Source organism: Solanum dulcamara, chromosome 9 (assembly GCF_947179165.1).
Source record: "Solanum dulcamara chromosome 9, daSolDulc1.2, whole genome shotgun sequence".
NCBI classification, from domain to species: domain Eukaryota; kingdom Viridiplantae; phylum Streptophyta; class Magnoliopsida; order Solanales; family Solanaceae; genus Solanum; species Solanum dulcamara.
The window spans coordinates 2,840,316-2,863,193 of record NC_077245.1 but is presented as its reverse complement, the minus strand read 5'-3'; the positions used below and the strand labels follow the sequence as shown (position 1 = coordinate 2,863,193).

The 22,878-nt window shown below is 36.7% G+C and overlaps 2 protein-coding genes across 3 annotated transcripts; one reads left to right on the top strand and one right to left on the bottom strand.

The window, feature by feature from the left end:
• LOC129903156 (COP9 signalosome complex subunit 4) lies at positions 1-8,250 on the top strand. Its single transcript, XM_055978658.1, has 14 exons — positions 1-340; positions 808-959; positions 1,897-2,000; positions 2,102-2,162; positions 4,151-4,243; positions 4,336-4,436; positions 4,833-4,941; positions 5,771-5,815; positions 6,011-6,079; positions 6,168-6,259; positions 6,359-6,401; positions 7,200-7,259; positions 7,456-7,515; positions 7,874-8,250. The coding sequence occupies exons 1-14, from the start codon at positions 211-213 to the stop codon at positions 7,946-7,948; spliced, it is 1,194 nt and encodes a 397-aa protein (XP_055834633.1). The 5' UTR covers positions 1-210; the 3' UTR covers positions 7,949-8,250.
• Positions 8,251-8,343: 93 nt separating this feature from the next.
• Positions 8,344-22,685, bottom strand: LOC129902095 (probable serine/threonine protein kinase IRE4). Of its 2 annotated transcripts, XM_055977137.1 has the most exons (17): positions 22,103-22,685; positions 21,077-21,168; positions 20,749-20,940; positions 19,234-20,442; positions 17,488-17,660; positions 17,168-17,411; positions 16,579-16,671; positions 16,238-16,378; positions 16,060-16,152; positions 15,666-15,858; positions 15,420-15,505; positions 14,793-14,881; positions 11,163-11,214; positions 10,995-11,051; positions 9,899-10,042; positions 9,402-9,479; positions 8,344-9,020 (listed from the first exon to the last, which is right to left on the bottom strand). In XM_055977137.1, the coding sequence occupies exons 1-17, from the start codon at positions 22,314-22,316 to the stop codon at positions 8,922-8,924; spliced, it is 3,249 nt and encodes a 1,082-aa protein (XP_055833112.1). In that variant the 5' UTR covers positions 22,317-22,685; the 3' UTR covers positions 8,344-8,921. The 2 variants fall into 2 exon arrangements, with proteins under 2 accessions (XP_055833112.1, XP_055833113.1); XM_055977138.1 differs by lacking the exon at positions 16,579-16,671.
• Positions 22,686-22,878: the final 193 nt, after the last annotated feature.

Here is a 22,878-nt window from a genome sequence, read left to right as displayed (position 1 = left end):
ATTCATATTCCATGTTCGAAGTTGTGTTCGAGCCCATATACCAAAGCGAGCAACAGATTATAGACCAAAGCGAGCAACAGATTTCAAATCCCTATTTATAGACCAAAAATTGATTCCTAAGCTCCATTAACGCTTCGAAAAAGAACTCGACGAGAAACCTCCCAATTACGTATTCGAGAAGATTTGCTCAGAGATAAACCCTAAATCACAATGGAGAGTGCGTTCGCTAGTGCCTCTGCGATCAGCGACCAACGCCAGAAAATTGAACAGTACAAGCACATTCTCTCCACCGTTCTCGCATCAAGCGACATTCAACATGCCAAACAATTCATCGATCACAGTAACTTTCTCTCGCTGTCTCGTCATAATTTTGCTGTTAATTTCATGTTCATGTTGTATGTTTCTCGGCTGAAATTGATATAGAAGATTTATATAGTCAGATTCTATGTGGTTTGAGATTGAGCCGTTGTTTGATTGAGATTGTGTACGATTATGCAGTGCAGTTACTATCTCATCATAATTTTGCTGTTATTTTTATGTTCATGTTGTATATTTTTCAGCTGAAATAGATACTGAAGATTTATATAGTCAGATTCTAACTGTTTTGGGATTGAGGCACTGTTTGATTGAGATTGTGTATGATTATGCAGTGTAGTTACTATCTCATAATAATTTTGCTATTTGTTTTATATTTTATGTTGTATATTTCTAGCTGAAATAATAGGCGCAGACAATTTACATCGTCAGATTCTAACTGGCTTGGGGTTGAGCTGCTGTTGTTTGATTGATATTTTGTACATTATGCAGTGTTATCGGATGATGTGCCTTTGGTGGTATCAAGACAGCTATTGTATATATTTGCACAGGGATTCGATAGATTGGAGCCCGATGTTCAAAAGGAAGTAGCACACTATACTCTCAACCAGATACAGCCTCGTGTGGTGTCCTTTGAAGAACAGGTATGCCTTAATGCTTCTATTTTGTTTGTTATCAGATTCTCGACAGCTCTTTTGCAGCCTGTACTGCACGATAATTGGACTTATATTAATGCCTTATATAGCTCTAAATTTTGGTGTTTCAGAATGACTCTGTTCTACTAGTGTCAGTTTAAATTGTTTTATTTTGCTTTATCTGTTGCATCAGGTGGTGCATATGTATTTGTAAGGGTGTAACATTTGGATGTTTGTGATTTCATTTCTTAGAACTTCATAAGAAAACTACAAGAATGCTCTATCAAGAAAATTTACAGTGAGGAACATGGTATGTAGAAAGAGAACTATTGAATCAGCATGACAACATCTCTACCACCTACAGAGAAGGCCAGTTTTTGTTGACTGAAATCATGTTCCTAAATTCATAATGGGATGGGCAATCTCTAAATAATTGTCTTTTAGAAAGAACCTCTTTCTAATTGACCATTAAATTTGGCATCTTAATTTTTATTACAACCAATTAAAATAATAGGCTAAAAAAGAATTTGAGTGTAGTACCAGGAACTCAATATATGGGCCATACCCAACATTGGGACCATGGAGTTGTTTATTATAAAGTGTGTATTTTGAGTTGATGTGTTGATTGGAACTATTGCATATCGACACCCTTGATTCCGTTTTGATGGAAGTGATTTTAAGAACTGAATTTTGTGAGAGTGGCTAGCACCAAAGTCACTGAATTATTTGTTTATCTTGTGATTAAGAGTTTTTTTTCCTGAAATCATAGTCATCTTAACATTTGATGTGTCTCGAGTATTTTAGTTTTGAGAAAATGGTACAGAGGAAGGTCAACATTTGAACTCAGCATAGTATCTGATGTCATCTAGAGATCCTCCACATACGGGTTCTTTTGATCTTTTATGTTTCTAATGCTCATTTTAAAAACAAAATCTCATCTTTTCAGGTGTTGATCATTCGGGAAAAACTTGCAGAATTATACGAGTCTGAACAACAATGGTCAAAAGCAGCCCAGATGCTTAGTGGCATCGATTTAGACTCTGCAATGAGGTCTGCGTTATACTTTTACTTATCTCTGCTTGCCTGTTGTGTCCCTTACCTTCTCTTTGAAACCTGAAATCTCTATATTTGCACTGCCACTTGTTCTGCAGATTTGTTGATGATACATTCAAAATTTCAAAATGTGTCCAAATTGCTCGTCTCTATCTGGAGGTTGGATTTCCCTTTTTCTTTTCTTTCTTTTCTTCTGATGCCAAGTAAACATCTCCAAGTTAACGATCCTTGTTTGGTTTGGTGGTGCACCTTTCAACTTGCGTGACAATTGATATGCGCTAAAGAGGAAGAGGTGAAATCAATCCCAATAATATCTGTGCTAGAGGGACTTATCAATTTATTTATTTTGGTAAACTGGACAGTAATATATATAAGAAAGCAATTAATTACTTGCTGGTTTGAACTATAGGGCTTCGTTGTAGTGCAAGAGTATTGACTACTGGGATACTATACAAACGTGTGCTTGAAAGGCTTTCATAAAAATTCTCGTAGAATCGAAATTAAGTTTTCATTCTATACATGCCAGATCATGAATTAGTAATTACTTCCAATTAAAAAAATAACCCCAATTGTGTTGAACTTTCCATTTTTGAAATAGTTATGGTATCTCCATGAATAGGCTTTAGTCCACTCCGCCATCTCTCTCAACTAAAAAAGATAATTACTACATGAGATAGCACATAAGATAAAGGAAAAAATCTCTCTCTATCTTTTCTTCTTTCTATATTATATAAATATGTATAACTTTTATCATCAATTTCCTCTACCAATCAAAAGTAGTTCCTAGAATGTCTGCCCAAACTGCTTCAAACACCGGAGGAATTACCAAAAGTTTGAAGTTACCCGGTACCTATGCTAGTGGGAGGCAGTAGGTACCCTGTGAAATTAGTCGACGTGTGTGCAAGTTGACCCGGACACCACGATTCTAGAAAAAGAAGTTTCTCCTAGCTCCTTCCTTCGCGAGGAGGTCCGCAACCCTGTTCTGCTCTCAATAACCTTAAATTCCTGCATAAGGGCTAGCAATTCAGATAGAGTATTTGTGGTGTTAGGTATTCCCTCCAATCACCATTCATGTTTCTAATCACACCACCCTGCCGATTCCCCCTGGGCTTGGGTTTCCTAATGAGGATCCATCAATGTTGAGTTTGTAGAAACCTTTGTCAGGAGGTTGTCAATTAATACTGATGGTGGTCTTGGAAAAAAATGAGATAGTAAATGCTAGCATCTTTGAAGAATCATAATGGGAAAAAGAAAGAGGCCACAAAAGGAGTTAAGCAAGAGCTATAAGAAGAATGTTTACCTCGCCGACAGAATTGGTGTTCCCCAGTTAGCAATCTAATCTAGTTCTGAATTGTTAAATACTTATTTCAACGTTATTTAGGCGGAGAATGAGGGGGAAATTAATATATATGCAAGTCTGGGATACAAGATCTTTCTAGCTTTGGTTGTTTTTATTTGAATTAGTTATACAATTTGGTAGTTTCAAAATTATTAAAATATTTCATATTTAGCCTAGTCTTCAATGTGAGATTTCTCCGGGAAGCTGTCTGGGATTTGGAGGTTTCAAAATGGAGAAAAAACTTTTATCCTGTTCACTATTGTCCAAAATTGTTTCTTTTGCTTGATGGCTATGGAGAAATGACATGGATTCCAGAAGAGCAAAGACGAGTTTTTTTTTTGATTAGTAGGAAACAAATGAGTTTGTACTGACTTTTTCTTAAAGAAAAAGGTAACAAATGAATATGTCGTATGTGAGCTCCTTTCTTTGTGGCATTTATTCTGCAAGTTGTACCGATATTTCCTTTCTTCTTGACGAGTCAACCTTTTATGGCGTTAATGTGACTTGTTAACTAGCGTGCTATGTACATCCTAAAGTATCTTGGTGTCCTTTCAATTGCATTGTTCTGCTTACTGTCAAAAGGAAAATTAATGTTGTAGATTTGGTTCCTGTACTGCTTCTATGCACCCTGCTATTGTCTGCTGTTGAAATGCATTGATCTGAAAAAGTTCAGTTTTTACTGCTCCTATGCACCCTGCTATTGTCTGCTGTTTAAATGCATTGATCTGAAAAAGTTCAGTTTACTTCCATTATTTTGGTTCTCTTTGGCATTCAAGTTTCTAACAGTGTCCAATTCCTTGTTTGGCAGGATGATGATGCAGTTAATGCAGAAGCTTTTATAAATAAAGCTTCCTTTAAAGTTAACAACATTAAGAATGAAGTGTTGAATTTGCAGTACAAGGTTGTTATCATATGATCTAGGGCATTTTTAATTTTTGACTATGTCACCATCACTGGCTAATATGCCAACTATTTCCTGAACGATTATTTCAGGTTTGCTATGCTAGGATTTTGGATTTGAAGAGAAAATTCTTGGAAGCTGCCTTGCGTTACTATGACATTTCTCAGATTGAGAAGCGACAAATTGGTGACGAGTAGGTTTTCCAGAATATACTACCATGTTCAAATAATACTTCTCTCAACGGTTTTGATTATTTAAAATTGTCTTGCTAGTGATTGTGCATATATATATATATTTACAAGCTCCGAGGAAAAAGGCAGCGGACACTTTAACTCTTGTTCTTTGTGTATATGGGCACTTCTTGGGTTCAATAATTCGTTGTCAATATAATCTGCTTTCCAAGCGAAACAGATAAGGTCCACAGCTAGGAAAAGGATAAGAATATGCTTATGTTTCGAGATCAAAGGTTTAGCTTTTTGCTTGAATAATGTCACACACATCCTGATGTCTGTGATCTTTGTCATTGGTACTATGCCTCCATTATGTAATTGAGCATAGCGTGAAGCTTAACTGTTTTTTTACGCTACAGAGAAATTGATGAAGCTGCATTAGAGCAAGCTCTGGCAGCTGCTGTGACGTGCACAATTTTGGCTGCAGCAGGTCCTCAACGATCTCGTGTACTTGCCACACTGTACAAAGTAAGGATGCAATGACTTCGAGCTTTAAATGTTTTGATTGTTATTGTCAAAGAGTGCTACTAATGGACAGGTTGTTGTGGAAGTTACTACTGTGGGGTTGTTGAATTAATGATTTTAATGATATTTATTTATTTGAGTTATTGGGATTAATATTATCATGGTAGTATCTTGAATTATTGAAGTTAGTAATGTTATTTGTAATTATGATTTTATAAGCTATAATCCTTTCAATCCTTACGAGGTAAGGGGTAACTAGGTAAGATCTGCGTACACTTACCCTCCCCTGACGCCACTTGTGGGATGACACTGGTATGTTGTTGTAAGCTGCTATATTCCATTCTGGAAATCGTGGAAGAAGAGTACGCTTTGCCTTCTTCCTTAAGCCCCCAGGGTTTTGCATCTTTCTTGCGCTTTTCACTTTTAGTAACACTGTTTGTAATAATTGTATGAACTTCTAATTTAATGATTTGATATTTGCTCTCGTTTGCCAAGAATGTGAGACCACTCACGGGAAAGGGCAGATGTGTAGCACCAAGTAAATGGTAACCACTAACCACAAATAGGTGATTATATATTTATATTTGGAGGACATGTCATTTTGTTGTCTAATATCTGCTAAAATTTTACTGTCACCATAACCTTAGAAAATTTGAGGTTAATTAGTTTTCTTGGACAACTTCTAGTCTCGATCTGCCTCCGTGTCGTCATATTTGGATTTTTTTATGGGTCTCAAATGACTGCCTAAAAGATACATTGATCCCCTCCTCTGTGCTATTTGTGCAGTTTTTGCTCTTAACAATTTTTCTTTTTTCCTTTATTTTGGATACAGGATGAGCGTTGCTCCAAATTAAAAATCTACCCAATCTTGCAGAAGGTACTTCACTTGCTGCTTCATACAATCTGCATAGATCAGTCTCCACTCTCTTTTCTTATATTGAGTTACTCGTGTGCTATTATCTCTTCTGCATTTGAGTGTGTATTTATGTGCATATAGTGCTGTGTCAGATTTTCTTTAAACCTAGGTACTACTTTCAAAAATATTAAGTTATGTTTGATTTGGAATATTCAGGTCTATCTAGAGAGAATCTTGAGAAAACCTGAAATTGATGCTTTTGCAGAAGAGTTGAAACCACATCAGGTCCCCCCTTTTTTCAGTATTGTGCTTTTCAAAATGTCAAAATACATTATCTGATATTCTCTTATCTTATTTTTTGTGTTCCCTACAGCAAGCACTTTTACCTGATAACTTCACAGTTTTGGATCGTGCTATGATTGAGCATAATCTCTTGAGTGCTAGCAAACTTTATACAAATATAAGGTAGAAAGGAAGTTTATCTTCTCCTTGTTTGTGATTTAGATTTTTCATAGCTCATCCTTTGCTATTATCTAATCTAATCCCCTTGTTGATCTGTGACAGTTTTGATGAGTTGGGCACTTTATTGGGCATTCCCCCTCAAAAGGTACCTAATGATGTTGCTAAGCTATTTTTCTTAATTTTTTCTGTTCTTGAGCTAATTTTTTGGGTTTTGTTGTCAACCCACTAGCTCAGGTTGATGCATAGCAGTTGTTGTACTCTCTGGCTATATTTTATAACTGTAGGTGCGCTCTGAGTGGTTGCGACTGTTGTAGGAATTATATGAGAATTGGAGGTTTTAGGGCTGTCGGTGGCTCGGTTAATATATTTGCAGTCATTCGTAGTCCCCTCTGGACCATTTATTAGGCGACATATCCTTAAAGCAAGTATCAAATGAAGAAACAGATAAATTGTTTTCTCATGCTATGCTGCAAAAAGCATCTCTCCATCATCCTACTTATGCCATTGTTTCTGGGTAAATCGACAAGTCAAGTTTAAACAGTAAAGATATTGGATGATATTATTTTGAATGCATTTTTGTAGTTGATTCTGAGCCTATGCTGCTCAACCTTTGAGGTCTTCTAGGAGAAATCTGTTTTTGAGATACCTTATAAATAAAAAAGGAAATCTGTTTCTGAGAAAAGATTCTGCTTCACAGTATTTGGACATGCATCTCCCATCCTCGCTTATTGATTGCCATTTTTATGTACTAAGATCATTTGCTGTTGTTCTTGCTGACAAGCAATTTAAACACCATGTAACTAACTCGATCCTACATGTCAAAATGTTTCCATCACTCTGTTATTGCTTGCCATGGCTGTTTTGTGTACTGGGATCAATTGACAACTGTGCGGCTTTATTTCCATCTGTAACTAATTCTGTTCTAACAATTTTTTTCATGCAGGCTGAGAAAATTGCTTCAAGAATGATTTTCGAAGATAGAATGCGGGGATCTATTGATCAGGTAAATTTCTCAATTAATAATGTCATCTACACATTTCTATCTTTGTCCTTAAAAAGATGAGGAAATGATATTGGATGATGACTTGTCACTGGCTAACTTTAGTTACAGAGTGTCCATGTATGCCATATGTACATTCTCGAACGTCCTTCATCTTCTCTTCTCTACATGCTCTGCTTTAAGTTGATTTTCTTGACAGGTTGAAGGCGTCATACATTTCGAGGATGACACTGAAGAACTGCAACAATGGGATCAACAGGTGATTTAGTTTCTAACATGCTTGGAAATCTACCTTTTTTCGTTTAAACCCTAGAAAGGAGAAAGGAAAAACTAGCACTCAAGCGTGTGGTCGTGTGGTCAATGAAGTGGGTTAAGAACCACAGGGTCTTAGTCACATTATTAGTCTTTAGTTCTAAAAATATTCATCAAAACACTCTTTGATTTGTTGATAAAATGATCAACTTTTTATATATGTGTTGAACTTTTTTCAGTCACCAATAAACACCGAAAAACATTTTTCATGAATAATGACTTTCGTCATACCAAACACTGTCTTTCTTGTTTTCAAGGTTTTATTGACATGATATTAGTGCTGACAACGATGCTAATCTTTGCAGATCATGGGCCTTTGTCAAGCTCTAAATGATGTTCTTGATAGCATGGCGAAGAAAGGCCTCCCTATTCCTGTCTAGTTTGTTCGTTTTGTGGCGAATTGTGAAGAATCGAGTACAAAGCTGCGGCACTCCTTCCTCATACCATTTACTGTACTTGCGTTACTATACTTTCACCAGTTTTAAAACTTCGTTTGGAACTCTTTTGCATCTAAGGTAGTTTTATATTGTACATGACATACCTCTCCTCCAAGTTCAATGGTTTATTATGGATATAAATGTTAATTTAGTTACATTTCTCTTGTTCATAGGATACTTGTAGGCATTGTATTCTATTCCAATCATAACTGGTTATTTTGTGCCATTTCCCCATTTTACCTTCACTTCTTGATTATTACGAGGATATGAAATATCGCTACTTTTTTGTCTGCACTCTGTTGGGTAATTCTAGTCTAAGCAACTTTCGAAATCATCCATGGCAGTGTTCTAATTTAACATATTTTAACAAGTTCTGGAAAACGTAACCTGCGTTATGACCATTGTCTTCAGTTTCTCGACCATGCGAGAGGATATTTTTGAAACATTTTTCTATTGCATTGAAAAAGGAGAGAGAATAATGATAATAGAATCCCCAAGAATTATTATATACAATAGGAATTCCAAGCCGTAAAGGGCAATGTGAATTCCGACAACTACTCTTCTCACTCTCAAGGATGGATTAAACAACTACTAGCCAGAGATCTCTATAATTGGTTAACCAGATGATATCAAGCACATGAAAGCAGCAAGGAGTGCGCGAGCAAGTCCCAAGGGAAGGAAAGGATATGACAGGATTATTTTGTCGAAAATTCTCACCGGCACCGCTAAGCTATAAAACTTCTTGGCGAGAACATTGGGGTAGAATGTCACACAGGTATAGCAAGCATCATCCGTTTCTCTGTACAAGAGAGACCTAACGGATGTCCGCGTGAATGGCAGGGTACATCCACCTTTGCAATACCTTCTATCTAGTTCCATTTGTTTGGGATTTTGATGAAACTAAAAGAAGATGAGCTTATTCACTTGGACCCTTACATGGAGATGAGCATCTTGACGAATCGAAACCACTTTGTAAGAGCATATCATGGTTGATGGATGCCAACTGAGACAAATTCTGCAATTAGAACACGTGGTTAAGAAATTTCAACAGATTTTCTGTTCTTGTTCCAATCATAAATCAAAAGTCAGATATAGTTCGGATCTTTTCTCTACTTTATTTGTTTACTTATTTACTGCACTATGCAAAGGTTTTTTAAATACTTCCGAAAAAGCTTTAAGCTAAAACATCAAATACAATTCGCAACGCCCTTGCAAGGTAGTGATGAGTTAAACTACTCATTTTGGCATGGAAGTTAGCCTAGTAAACTGATTCCATTTGCTAAATTTCATTTTTTTTCTTTGGGCTCCACAAGAATTTGTTGATACTCCGATTAAATCTAACAATATGATTGTGGTTGAGTAATCACAACTATATAAAGTAAACATCATTACATACCTTGAAAGAAAAATTCATCAAGGATAGATCAAGAGGAGAAGGATCAAACTGAGCGAGATCACCACATTCATCAATATTCTGCAAAAGGAAATATCAATAAAGACATTCATGTAATGTAGACATGGTATCCTTCTTAAAGTTTATCATCGCAACAAGTTCATGTGCATGGTTCTGGTATGCATATGCTAAATACTTGAGTAGGCTATGCAGCATATGCTGAATGGCAATATGCTATGTACTGATTACTTGAGTAGGCCATGCATCATATGCTGAATGGCCATATGCTGGTAGGTCCTCTCCAATACGGCACGTAACCAGCTATTTGTGATCAAGTTTTATCCATCTCGGTCCCTCCAATTACCATATTAACTCCATCCGTTTTATGTAAATGGGAAGAATAGCTTCCAAAGTTGATTATGAAACGACACAAGATGTTGATACAATGAGAATTGAGTATACTTGGACAAGTGAATGATTACATGGAGAACATAGCTTACCTCAGGTCCAAAGTTTGAGGAGAACTCAGAGGTGTCAGAAGAAGAATCATTACAATCTTCATCATCTTGCACTCCACTTAGACCATACCGGGATACAAAATAGCTTGTGTCATCAACACCATCAGTCTGTGGTACAAAGGCCGCCTGCAGACAACCAATCATAAATCAAAGAAAAGAAGATGCTTCAAACTAAATGATTCTCTCTCTTTCGTAGCATGAGGAATTGTAGGTCCAATCAAAACCCACTGATACGACAGAGAAAAACTTTAATTGAACCGGAGATCAACATACAAGAGCATTCATAGTAAGAACTTTAGGCTACACGAATATTTAAAGTTCAATATAATTAAGCAAAGCATGTAAAACGAACTGTATACATTCTAGCACTCCTCATCAAACCTGATCTAAGAGAATAAATAGCAAAAAATGGAATCAAAATGCCAAGAAACCAAAAGTATGAGCTGATAGTTTACTATATATTTTTTTTAAAAGAGAAACTTTTACTATGCACGTTTGTCGATATAGATATTGTGCTATAAGTTGGACAATGATGGAAGAGAAATCTCAACAAGATTGAAAGGTGGAGGAAAGAATGTAAACTTGGGCTGGAAAGTGGACGACCTTACGTGCTCGTTGGTGAAGCACAGAACCATAGGTATCTTAATTTTTAAATGTTCTCATACCACGATATCATGTGAAATGAGAGAAAAGAACTCTTACCAAGTTGTTGCTAACACTAACGAGATATAATAAGATACAAAAGAACAAAACCCTTCTGACTATTGAGATTCCTAATTATTATATGGATGAATCTAGACAAATATTAACAGATATACAATCATGCTTCAATGAAATGACAGCATTTGTCATTATATAAGTTAAGAAGCACTCAACTAATTCTCACTTTCCAGTATACTAAAAACTGGAAAGAGAATGGTTGGAGAGGGAGGAGCTATATAGAGAAACTATAGTTGACAACAAAGTGTGATGGCTCAATCCCGTTCCACAGAAATCATGAACCGAAAATGTTAGACATTATTGAAGAGCTGAACAGGCTCAAACCCACTCAACTGATTTTTTATACAGTAAGGCCTACCTTTTGTAAGGCAAGATTATCCCAATCAACTCCCCTGAAAAATTGGTGTGCTTTTACCTGTAGGAATGTGGAGTAAATGATGGAAGTTAGTACCAAATCATGGTAGTTTCATTCCATATAACTAGTAAATAACGAAGGTATTATTCTTTATAATATACACAAGATAACCTCTGATGCTCCTTTTGCTCCAAGGCGCTGATTTGGATCATGAACAAGAAGCCTACAGTAAAACTCTACCACTGAATTAGATCATCCAGCAGACAATCGAGAACATCATATGGTTGAATTTGTAACCCAAGTAATATAAAAACTTGCCAAGTAATTGAAACATGTGTTTTCAGGGATGAATGGTACTATTAATGTATCAAATGAAAAATAAACGGAAACTGCATCAACGATGTCCAAGGAGGAAATTTTAGTTTTCCTAGTTGAAATTTCATGAAATAATCAAGCAGGGGTAACTGAAGTGAGATGGAGTGATTGAAGCACAAAAATGATAAAGGACCAAATATAATATGGGTATCCAAAAAAGCCCCTAGGCCCTGGAAATCTGGTGGGGAGAGCACCTAGGAGCTGGAACACCATTTTGAGGTGAACTTTACAATAAGAACTAGAGACATTTGTTTTCAAATAATCAAACTGCAGGACAGACTTTATCTTAGCTTTCAAGTTGAAAGCTTTAAAAATGAAATTGAAGGAATGGAGCAAAACTTCCCATGGGAATTTAGCAATCCAGAAATAGAGCATCCTAGACCAGCTGACAGAATTAGAAGAAATCCAGGATCAAAGAGCACTAAGAGAAGATGAGATACAATCAAAGGCAGAACTTCTTGTAGAGTTTGAAAACATTGCTAAATTTGAGGAAATAGCTTGGAGGCAAAGATGAAGGGTTAACTGGCTGAAACAGGGTGACAACAACACCAAGTTTTTCCACAGATCAGCAAATGCTCACAGAACATATAACAATATTGATGAACTAAGGGTGGATGGGGAAGCAACCAAAGATCCAGAAGCTATAAATAAGGAGATTGTGGAATTCTACCAAAGATTATATACTGTGACTGAGACATGGAGACCATCTGGTGGGGATGCAGGGAAGACCACATAATTACTTTTGAAGACAACCAAATGTTACAAAAGGAATTTGAGGAACAGGAGATATGGCATATGGGACTGTGTGAAACTTTGTGCTCACAAAGCTCCGGGCCCTGATGGATACACCATGGCCTTCTATGTCCATTGCTGGGAAGTAATAAGGGGGGAAGTAATTAGTACAATCAGGAATTTTCATGAAAGATGTGTTTTTGAGAAAAGCTTCAACTCTACCTATGTAGCTTTGATTCCGAAAAAGATGGGGGCTAAGGAGCTCATACATTTCAGACCTATCAGCTTGATTAGTAGTGTCTACAAGATCATCTCCAAAGTACTAGCTGAGAGGCTCAAAAAGGTTATACACAAATTGGTGGACACCCAACAATTGGCTTTCATCAAAGAAAGACAAATAATGGATGCCATCCTTATGGCATATGAACTAGTGGATTCTAGAGTCAGAAGCAATACACCTGGCATTCTTTGCAAGTTAGATATACAGAAAGCCTATGACCACCTTGAGTGGAATTTTTTGCTGGAGACCCTCTCTAAAAGAGGATTTGGAGGCAGATGGATAAGATGGATGAAGTTCTGTATAAGCACAGTAAAATTCTCTGTCCTTATCAATGGTACCCCTACGGATTCTTCTCCTCACAGAGAGGTTTAAGGCAAGGATATCCCTTATCTCCCTTCCTCTTCATCATTGCCATGGAGAGTCTTAATGATATGTTGAAAATTGCCCAAGAAAATAGTTGGTTGAAGGGATTTAGAGCTTCAAGCAGGTTAGGTTCTGACTTGGAGATTACTCATCTGCAGTATGCTGATGACACAATGATATTTTGTGAGGCCAACAGGAAACAACTCATGATTCTCAGGGTCATTTTTGTTCTCTTTGAAGCAATATCAGGGTTACACATCAACTGGGATAAGAGCTTCTTATATCCAGTTAATGAGGTTCCTAATTTAACCTCTTTGGCTTGGATTCTTGGTGGAAGAATTGGGGATCTACCAACTGTTTATCTGGGCATGCCATTGGGAGCTAAGAACAGGTCTATAGATATATGGAATGGGGTGGTAGAGAAGTGTGAGAAAAGGTTGGTGAACTGGAAAAGTCAATATCTCTCCATGGGAGGAAGACTAACACTAATCAATAGTGTTTTGGACTCAATGCCTACATATATGATGTCCCTTTTCCCTATCCCTGATGGGGTCATTGAGAGACTTGATGCTCTAAGAAGAAATTTTCTCTGAGAAGGAAACAGTGAAACCAAGAAATTCCACATGGTAAAGTGGGATGCACTGATTGGAAGTAAACGGAAAGGGGGTATGGGGGTAAGGAACTTAAAAACACACAATCAATGCCTTATGATGAAGTGGCTCTGGAGACTTGCATCTAGTGAACTGGCACTCTGGAAAGAAGTAATCCAGTTGAAGTATGGAATGGCAGACCATTGGACCACCAATATGGTCACTAACAATTATGGAATCAGCCTTTGGAGGTCCATCAGTAATTTGTGGCCCAAGCTAAGAGAGAATTGTTGTATAAGAACAGAAGATGGCAGGAAGGTTTCAATCTGGGAAGACAACTGGCTTGAACAAGCTTCTCTAAAGGATACCTTTTATGACATTTACATTCTAAATCAGCAACAAAGGGCCACTGTGGCTGAAGTTTGGTCTGAACAGGGATGGAACTTGAGTTTTAGAAGACCTTTTAATGATTGGGAGATTTTGAGGTTAGTTGAGTTCTACCGCAAGTTGCATCAATTCAAAGGAACTTCTAATGACCAAGATAGATCGGAATGGCAGGGTCACAGTCAAGGCAGATTCAGTGTGAAAGGGGCCTACAAAAAGCTTAATCCTTATGATAATCAGATTGATGACTGGCCTTGGAAGCTTATATGGAAAGTTAAAATTCCTTATAAAGTATCCTGTTTTACTTGGCTTGTGGCTAAACAAGCTGTGTTAACTCAAGAAAATCTCATGAAGAGGGGGATCCATCTAAGCCCTAGATGCTTCTTATGTGAAGAAAAGGTTGAGACAATTACTCACCTATTTCTACACTGCAGGATTACCTATCTACTGTGGAAAATCTTCATAAATATTAAGGGTCTTAGCTGGGTGATGCCAAGAAAAATAGCTCAGACCCTGAAGATCTGGAGCAGCTATGCTAACATCTCTGACCACAAGGATAGATGGAAAATTATACCAGCTTGCATCTGATGGTCAGTTTGGAGAGAAAGAAACCTCAGGTGCTTCCGGAACAAGAGCAACAGCATCCAGAAGATGAAGATGAATTGTTTAGGGTTGTTTCATTCTTAGTGTAAACATGAGTATATGGAAGATCTAGAATCAGTTATAGATGTCTTAAGCTCTTTGTAATATTTTGCTACAGGGTTGAAGATCTTTTTATACTCAACCTCAATTGTAATTAGGAAACCTGTAACTTGTTGTGGCAGTTTCTTATTTTTTGGAAATAGAATACAAGTTGTTATTTTCTCAAAAAAAAAACTGCAGGCGCCAAACGATTACCTACCACCAACCTAGTCTATGCAAAATCTGTGTGTGTTCTTTAATACAAAACGAATACCTACAAAGAATAAAACAGTTGGACCTGGCCATCTGATAATCCTTTTAGAGGATGCTAGATTGCCAGCCAAATTGGTCCCCAGAGGATGATTCATGTATAGAATTTAAAAGGCATTAGCTAACCTGTCAATCAGGTCTCGTGCTTCAAAGGACATCTCTTCTGGGACAGATGGCCAGGGAATTTGCTTGTTTAGAATATTATCAAAGATCACCTGTTAAACCAGAAATTGTAATGAGTTGAGGAAATCAAGTCCATATCTATTGAGAAACTAGAAAGTAATCTGGTGCTACGTATTTGCTGGGTCAGTGCAACTAACAAATATAACAAAAAAAGGAAAAATATAACAAAAAAAGGAAAACATTATCAACTATCATTAAGAAAATTCCTGCAACTTTGGTAAAAGTACAAATATGTGAAGAATGACACCCATGCTAGCTGCATTGCAGTTTATATGAGCTTAAAAGTCCAACTTGGCAACTGTCAACTGGAGTCATTATCTGTCCCTCAAGGAAACGCATGCACACACTAAATTGTTTTAAACTGCAGTGAAAGGCCAACATTATAAGGCTATTTAATATTATGACTGGAAAAATTACTACTGAAAGAGTTACAAATTTCTTATGATCTCAACATGACAGAAAAATAATATCAAATAATTGCAATGTGCATGGCGCTCAGAATAGGGGACTATCTATTAAGAGTGCTTTACCACCAATTATCCATGTAACAACGAACAGTAGTATAAATACCTCAGGATGTTCGGCATTGAAAGGCGGAATCCCAGTGATGAGTTCAAATAAAATAATTCCTACTGACCACCAATCAGCAGCGTTACCTGTACAAGTAATCAGATAGTAAATTGAAATTTTGTTCCTTTCATTCTCACTCCTAACATCCCTGTTTATTGTTATGTTCTTATGTTTACATAAAAGTGACATGGGGAGGGAATATCAGCATGCATATCACCAAGTCTAGCATAGCAATTTATTTCCTACCATGTTCTGTTCCAAGAAGAATTTCCGGAGCCAAATAGTCAGGGGTACCAACAGCTGACCGTTGAGATTTATCCGATAGATCTGGATCATGCTGACTACCAACATCGGGAAGCACTACATCCTTTGTATCGGGTCCAGATAGATCATCTGTGCTGTTCATAAGTCCAATTTTTGACAAACCAAAATCTGTAAGCTGGTTTAAGCAGAGACAAGATTAGAACATGATATCTGTCAATAAAGAGTAGAAATGTAAACTTGTACAATTAATATGGGACATCTAGGTGGGGTAGGTGTTTTTATCAATACTGGCACATTGAGAATCACTTATCTTTCAGCAAAATACAACATTATAGCTTCCTCATCATTACAAAGATCTCTGATATACTGAACCAACCTTTATATGCCCATCTTGTGCAATTAATATGTTGTCTGGCTTGAGATCACGATGGACTATTCCTAAAGAATGAAGGTACTCCAGAGCAAGGACCTTAAGAAGGAAAAAGCACATCCTCATGATCGAGCTCCAGAGAAAGGTTGCAAATTTTCAAGACAAAGATGGTTCAGGAAAGTACCAATTCCGCGACATAAGTTCGAGCTACATCTTCCTCAAGGAAACCAACTTTTTTAAGCAGAGAGAATAGATCACCACCATTAAGATACTCCATAACCAAATAAAGGTAGTCTCTGCTAGTGAATGAATAAAAAAATCGGACCTACAACAGTGAAAGCATCCTCATGATCACATACTCAAACTAAATTAGTTATGGAACATTAACTGCAACAAAAAACTAGGCAGAAATGAGGATAATGGTAGAGCAAGTTCCATCGGATATGAAGGTTGATATATCAAGGAATAGATGAAAAATCCTACTGAGAAGGAAAAATAGAAAAAAGATAAATAATCTGTAATCACCACAAAAGGGTTTCTGACGGTGATCAATATATTACGCTCTGCCAATATGCGCTCAATATCATTCTTCCGCAACAAATCCAATTTCTTGAGCACCTAATATAAGATGAATGGTCAGAAATCACTACCAATTTGGTCATAACAAAAAAGTTTTCAGTAATAATCCAATGGCAGAGAAATACTTGGATGAGATATTTATTGATAAACACATGCTGCATAACTAAGATAGTTTAATCTAACCACAAACTTCACCAACTAGTTCATTCTCCTATTCGCAGGATGCACTGCAAAACTATTCAGTGGCAAAGCAGTAAATTGATTAGCATAGAAGTTATTTCCATGTCTTTCAGGTACTTGAAACCATCATCTTGTTAAAGCTCCCCCCCCCCACACACACACACACCAAAGTCAAAAGGCATAGTTAACTCCCACATTAAGCTCCCTCAGCACTATAGTTGGGATAACTTAAGTGGTAGCCCTAAAACTACTGGTATCCACAAACATAAGGAAAAGAGTAAACTTACATCATTTATCCAAAGCATATATAATTATACATAAATTAATTCGAAGTTTAAGGTGACTCAAAAGGTACCTTGATTGCAAATAAATCTCCAGTTGACCGCTTGCGTGCCAGAAAAACTCTGCCAAAGGCACCTCTGCTGATTGGTTTGATAATCTCAAAATCATCAATGCTTGTTCTTTCTTTGTGTGACGAACTTGAAGGAGTTGACATTATACTGGAATGAGATGAATTATCCACTAACATCTTGGAACCTTCTGAATGTCCAAACCCATCTTTTCTATCCACAAGATCACAAGCAAGTATATATTTCTCTCTGCATGTAGTGAAACAGGTGTCAGCTCTGGTTAATCTATAAATTCTAAAATATAGATGAACCCAAAAAGTTGTACCGCAAAAGGTTCTCTACTCGTCCTCCAAATGTATCTACTACAAGAGCTTTAAGCTTGCTATTTTGTAAAATATCTTGTAGGTCTTGCATGCATGCAATTAAAAGCTCATGAGATCCTTCTTCTGAAAGATCTGTGCCCGCCACACAACGTGCTATATCTGCTAAATCAGCCATCTAAGTAGGAAGAAGAAACAGAAGGACAAAATTAGCCCATGTAACATGCAGGAATGAGTTAAGTGCTTAGATTTTTATTAAGAAAATATTGATCTACTCAAGAACAATATAGTCAATTCTGCAACAATAATAATATAGGGAGATGGAAAAGAGTTAAACTAATACACGAGTTATCAACTTCTGAAACACACCAGCATTAGCTTCACATCATTATCACTCAAAATACGTTAATGCCAAGTTCGTACTGATTTTATCTATATTTAAACTGAAAAACAAGAGAGAAACAAAAGATGTCCTGGAGAATTATTATTATTATTAGGTGGATTATCTTAAGGAAACACAGGTAGGTCATGTGTTTCAATTGAAAAAGTTGAAACTATACAAACTCATCCCAGAAATTGATCAGAATAGATTTCTCTTATTAATTATATTTAGTACTTCTCTTGTCCACTTTATATGTCACTCTTTCCATTTTCTTTATGAGAGTGGGGTCTGGTCCAACTCTCTTGCAGACTATTTCATTAGGAACCTGATGTCCTACTAGTATGGATATTGGAGAACTATACCAATGCAACAACGCATATGGAAAAAATCACCTAATTTTTTTGCCTCTCCTGTAACTCGAACCCTCGTCTCTATGGTCTTCTTTAAAATTCCATTGACCGTCAAGCCAAACTCGTGGGTGCTTTATGATACCTTTACTAATTTGAAACACCTCAAGATCTTTGGCATCACTTTTGTTTCTATACATCTTTCCAACTTTTAAGAATATCAAATTCATTACTGCAATACACAATTAAACGTCAAGTCACAACTAGCTGGATTAAGAATTTCAAATTCATCAAACTAACATTTCAAACATTACTTCAGAGTTTCTTCCACTATTACTAATATAATATGTAACTCAGATTAGTATCTAAAACTTTGTGCAATACTGTCTCATGAAATGTGACAAGAGGGTATAAGAATATTAATAACCAAAAAAGGGGAATAGCTGGTTAAAAGAAATTCGGAAAAAGAATATAAGAGATGATAACTCGCAGATCATAGTCATTAATGGATCTATTGTATTCTCTAAACATAGCACTAAACTATTTCGATTTAGCCTATGTAATAGCACCAATGGGCAAAAGGTGTTTTTAAGAAATGAGTAAACTTTTAAAAATTCCTTCATTAGGCCATGATTTCCATGCAGATGTAAAAAGGAAATGATCAAAGAAAGATTTTTACCCTAGAGAAATATAAAGATCTAATACACTCAAAGGAAGACTCATCCCAATAATTATAGCTAGCCATATTGCTAAATGATCCTGACCAGCATTAGAATTTATTATTTTGTTCACCTACTCTCTCTCTCTCTCTCTCTCTCTCTCTCTCTCTCTCTCTCTCTCTCTCTAACTCCCTTTTACTCCTCTAAGATAATAGAACTTCAAGTGGTATTTTCTCTTCAGTGATCCGTGAGTATATGGAGGGAAATACTTGGATTTCAACTTTGGTGCTTCTTCACTGCTAATTTGGCGGTTGCTGAAAAAAAACACAACAGGTATTTCTCATTCAGAGTACAGTGACAAACCTGCCGAACATCCTCTAGCTCAGAAAGATTGTTATGCTCTAACCAGAAGTCAAAATTTACTGCCCGAGGGGTATTTGTCGAGGATACTGATGTCATGCTCCCATTTGAAGATGGTGGACCACAGTTATTGAACTTTGTACCCAAGTGACTCTTCAAATTAACAAATGCTGCTAATGGAGAATCTTCTATACTGGCAGTATCCATCTCATGAAGATCCTCAAACAATCCATCTATCCCTTTGCTTCTCCACTCACCCATATTAGGTGAATAACCTTCAGATGTGTTACCAGAATTTTCACTTTTGAATTTTGAATTTTCTTGGATGTCAGAAGTTGCCTCCATAAGCTGTTCCAGTAATTCTGCAAATTTCAAAAGGCGCTCATCGACATCTAGAGATTTTGAATCACATTTGTCTGCATAAGCACATATATAGGAATGAGGCTCCAAGTGAATAGTGGGAACAAGTTCCTCACAAATTCTACAAATCACCAAATTAGAATCATCCGAATACTGTTGTCTACACTCGTTTCTCAATTCTCCACTAATTCGGTCGCTGACATTGTTCAATGGTTTCATGTTAGACTGAATATCAGGAGGGCTATTAAAAGATGATGTTGGTTCAATAAACATGGAATCTTTTTCGAGCGCAATGACACTTCCATCCAAGATAAATTCAGATTTCTGCTGATGTGAGAGAGAGGAATTTTTTGATGTCTTTTCTTCCTCCAAACTGCATTTGCCACTGGCCTTTGGGTTGAACTTACAACCTGCTCCCGTATCAGAAATCCTTCGCTTGAGAACCCAATCTGTTTTAACAGAAGGGATTCTATTTAGACACTCTTTAAGCTTGGCCAGAGATGTCTCATCAACTGGCTCACTGTCTTTCGCAAAATGCAACACCCTTGTGCACCGTGTCAATATAAAAAGCATGCGTGTCAATAACCACTTTAAAAGACCCGTTTGGCATTCTTGTCTTCTTATTGTCAGGTCCTGGACAATTGGTTCACACTTGGAGCGAAACTCTAAGCAGGTCATCTTGATACACTCTTGAGCAAGAACAACAAGTTCTTCAGCCATCTTTTGTCCATCCAGAGGCAAGGAACCATTCTTCTGTACAATTTCAACAACCTCCTGCAAGAAACCACCTAGCTCTGTGTTCACCGCTTCTTTTGCAGCATCAAATCTCAAACGAAGAGATCCTAGCAGCTCCTGCATGTCATTCCATGGAATCAAAGTTAATAATGAACATCAAAAACCATATCAGCCACCCAACTGACCTACTTATCTTGATCATTATACTCTGAAATGAACATAATTCCTTCATATGCTTATCTCTTAACACCCTTAAATAATAACTGGAAGTACCAGAGCCTAATTCCTTCCTATGCTTATCACTTACCACCTTCACATAATAATTGGAAATATTAACAACAACAACATACCCAGTAAAATCCCACTAAGTGGGGTCAGGGGAATAATTGGAAATACCAGAACCAGAAATGTCAAAAGAAATACCTTTAGATCATTATAGCTGTGAGCTCGTGGAGGTGATGGTTGTATGCCACCTTTTGGACCTAGCTCATGTGAAAAACTTTTGAATGCTTTGCTTGCTTTACTATTAGGCATTACTCCTTGGGAAGATTGCCTCACTGTCACATGCTTTCCCATCTTATGCACATTCCTTCCAGGACCCTCCTTGTCAGCCCCCTAAAATTGCAAATTATCATCTAGTGAGACACATGGTATCTCCAATTACCATCAAATAAAAAGCAGAAACATAGCATAGCACATCCAGAGTAACTTAACAAAACTAATTTTACGTGCAAGTTGAACCATTTTTTACCTGGTTTAAAGAAAAGCCACTACCAGCTTGATCTAAATCCTTAAAGAGATAAGACGCAAACCAACTAGCTATCTTCCTGCCCTTACGGTGTCCTGTTAAGTAAAGGAAGCAGAATTCATTAGAACAGAGATCCAATTAGACAAAAAAAAAGAGCTGCAGAGAATCAGAGGAACTGATCTCCTTTTTTTGAGATTGAATTTTTTGTTTTTTTTGAGATTGCAGAGGAACTGATCTCCTTTGAGTGCCTGCAGATTCCATCCAACTGAGAACACACACACTCAGGTAACACAATCAACATAATTTTAAACCTTAACAAGGAATTCATGTTTAGGTAATAATAAGTAATCCGGAACCATTAGATATTAGTACAACATGGGTAAAAGTGAAAATAACAGTCGGATTGTTTAATAGCTTAAATTATACTTGCTCAGATTGCAATATCAGGGTGATATATGAACAGCTTCCCCTTGCAAACGATCTTCTTCATTCATATGGTAGGACAGCATATTCGAATACTTATTCATTCAATTACGGATAGACATCACCAATAGACTATACATACATCAATTATGCAAATTATTCTATATATACCAACTTTATTCTAGAATTTTACCATACAGCCTTCAGCTGAAGATTTTTTTCCAGCTGAAAGACTTAAGTAATCAAAAACGGATATTAGTTCCCTACTTTCAATGGCATCCGGATGTCAGTGGCAGCATCAAGTTTCAGCCTAGCATGTGACTAGAAAGTTTCTACTCTCTCCACTCCAATGCAAGCTACACTCCAAAATGCTTAACACCACTCCATAAATAATATTATTCTATACTATTTTCAAAATTCATTTAACTATTCAAATTTTAAACAATGATGCCACTTTTATCCATTACTATAATATTTCTTCCACTTCCACAAATCGAATTTAAAAACTTCACAATCGAAAACTCAGCAACAGCTCGAACAAATATCGTGATGCATAGAACACAAACGTTAGCTGTATTTAAGAGCTGAGAAAAAAGCAAAAAAGACCTTTCCGTCCTTTCGCTGCAGCTCTTTGGTCCTGCTTCAAACGAGGTGTCGAAGCTCCAGAACGAGGAGACTCATTCAACTTATCGGAATCTACTACAAGCCTTGAGCTCGGCCTTTCCTTCGACTCAAGCCTCCTAGTTTTAATCCGGTTCAAACCGGTCGGAATCCCCGTCTCCGGCGACGACTCAACGCCGTTCCGACTTGGTTCCGACATCAAAAACTCAACCAAAAAAAAATCAAAAAAAATCTACAATAACTAGTTTAACATATTTGTGATGAACACGATTATGAATACAATGAGAAAAATTCCAGAAAACGAAGTTTATCGGACTGAACAGTTGGGTTTTGGTGAGCGGTTGTTGAAGGGGTAACGGTTTCCTAACTTTCAAAACGGAAAATGAAAGGGAGAAAATGGAGTGATGGCGTGTTTGTGATGTTATACAAATTCAATGAGAATTTTTTTTTCTCTCTTTATTGTTTTTATTTCTTCAGGATCTGAGTTGCAAAGCGTAAATGTTTTGCAGCTCTGATCCTATTTCAGAGTAGTTGGAATTCTACCCAAAAAACTCTTTTTTTTACTTCTCTTACCTTCTTCCTTTTTTATTGTTTACTGTAATGGATCTGTGTCACAAAAAAAGATATTTACCAAAAAAAAGAAAATTTCCTTTTTTATTTTGTATAATTTTATATATGTTTTAGTATTCTTTTTTGAAAAAGTGCCGAAAAAAAATGGTACTACCTTAATAATATTCTCAACTCAGTCAGAAATATCTATG

Coding starts and splice junctions, on each gene's coding strand:
- LOC129903156 (XM_055978658.1), top strand. CDS start 211: ATGGAGAGTGCGTTCGCTAGTGCCTCTGCGATCAGCGACCAACGCCAG. Junction 2,001..2,101: donor GATTTAGACTCTGCAATGAG/GTCTGCGTTATA, acceptor CTTGTTCTGCAG/ATTTGTTGATGATACATTCA. Junction 2,163..4,150: donor TTGCTCGTCTCTATCTGGAG/GTTGGATTTCCC, acceptor CTTGTTTGGCAG/GATGATGATGCAGTTAATGC.
- LOC129902095 (XM_055977137.1), bottom strand. CDS start 22,316: ATGTCGGAACCAAGTCGGAACGGCGTTGAGTCGTCGCCGGAGACGGGG. Junction 17,661..19,233: donor AGCTAGAGGATGTTCGGCAG/GTTTGTCACTGT, acceptor CTTCCTACTTAG/ATGGCTGATTTAGCAGATAT. Junction 9,021..9,401: donor TGATGAATTTTTCTTTCAAG/GTATGTAATGAT, acceptor TTCTAATTGCAG/AATTTGTCTCAGTTGGCATC.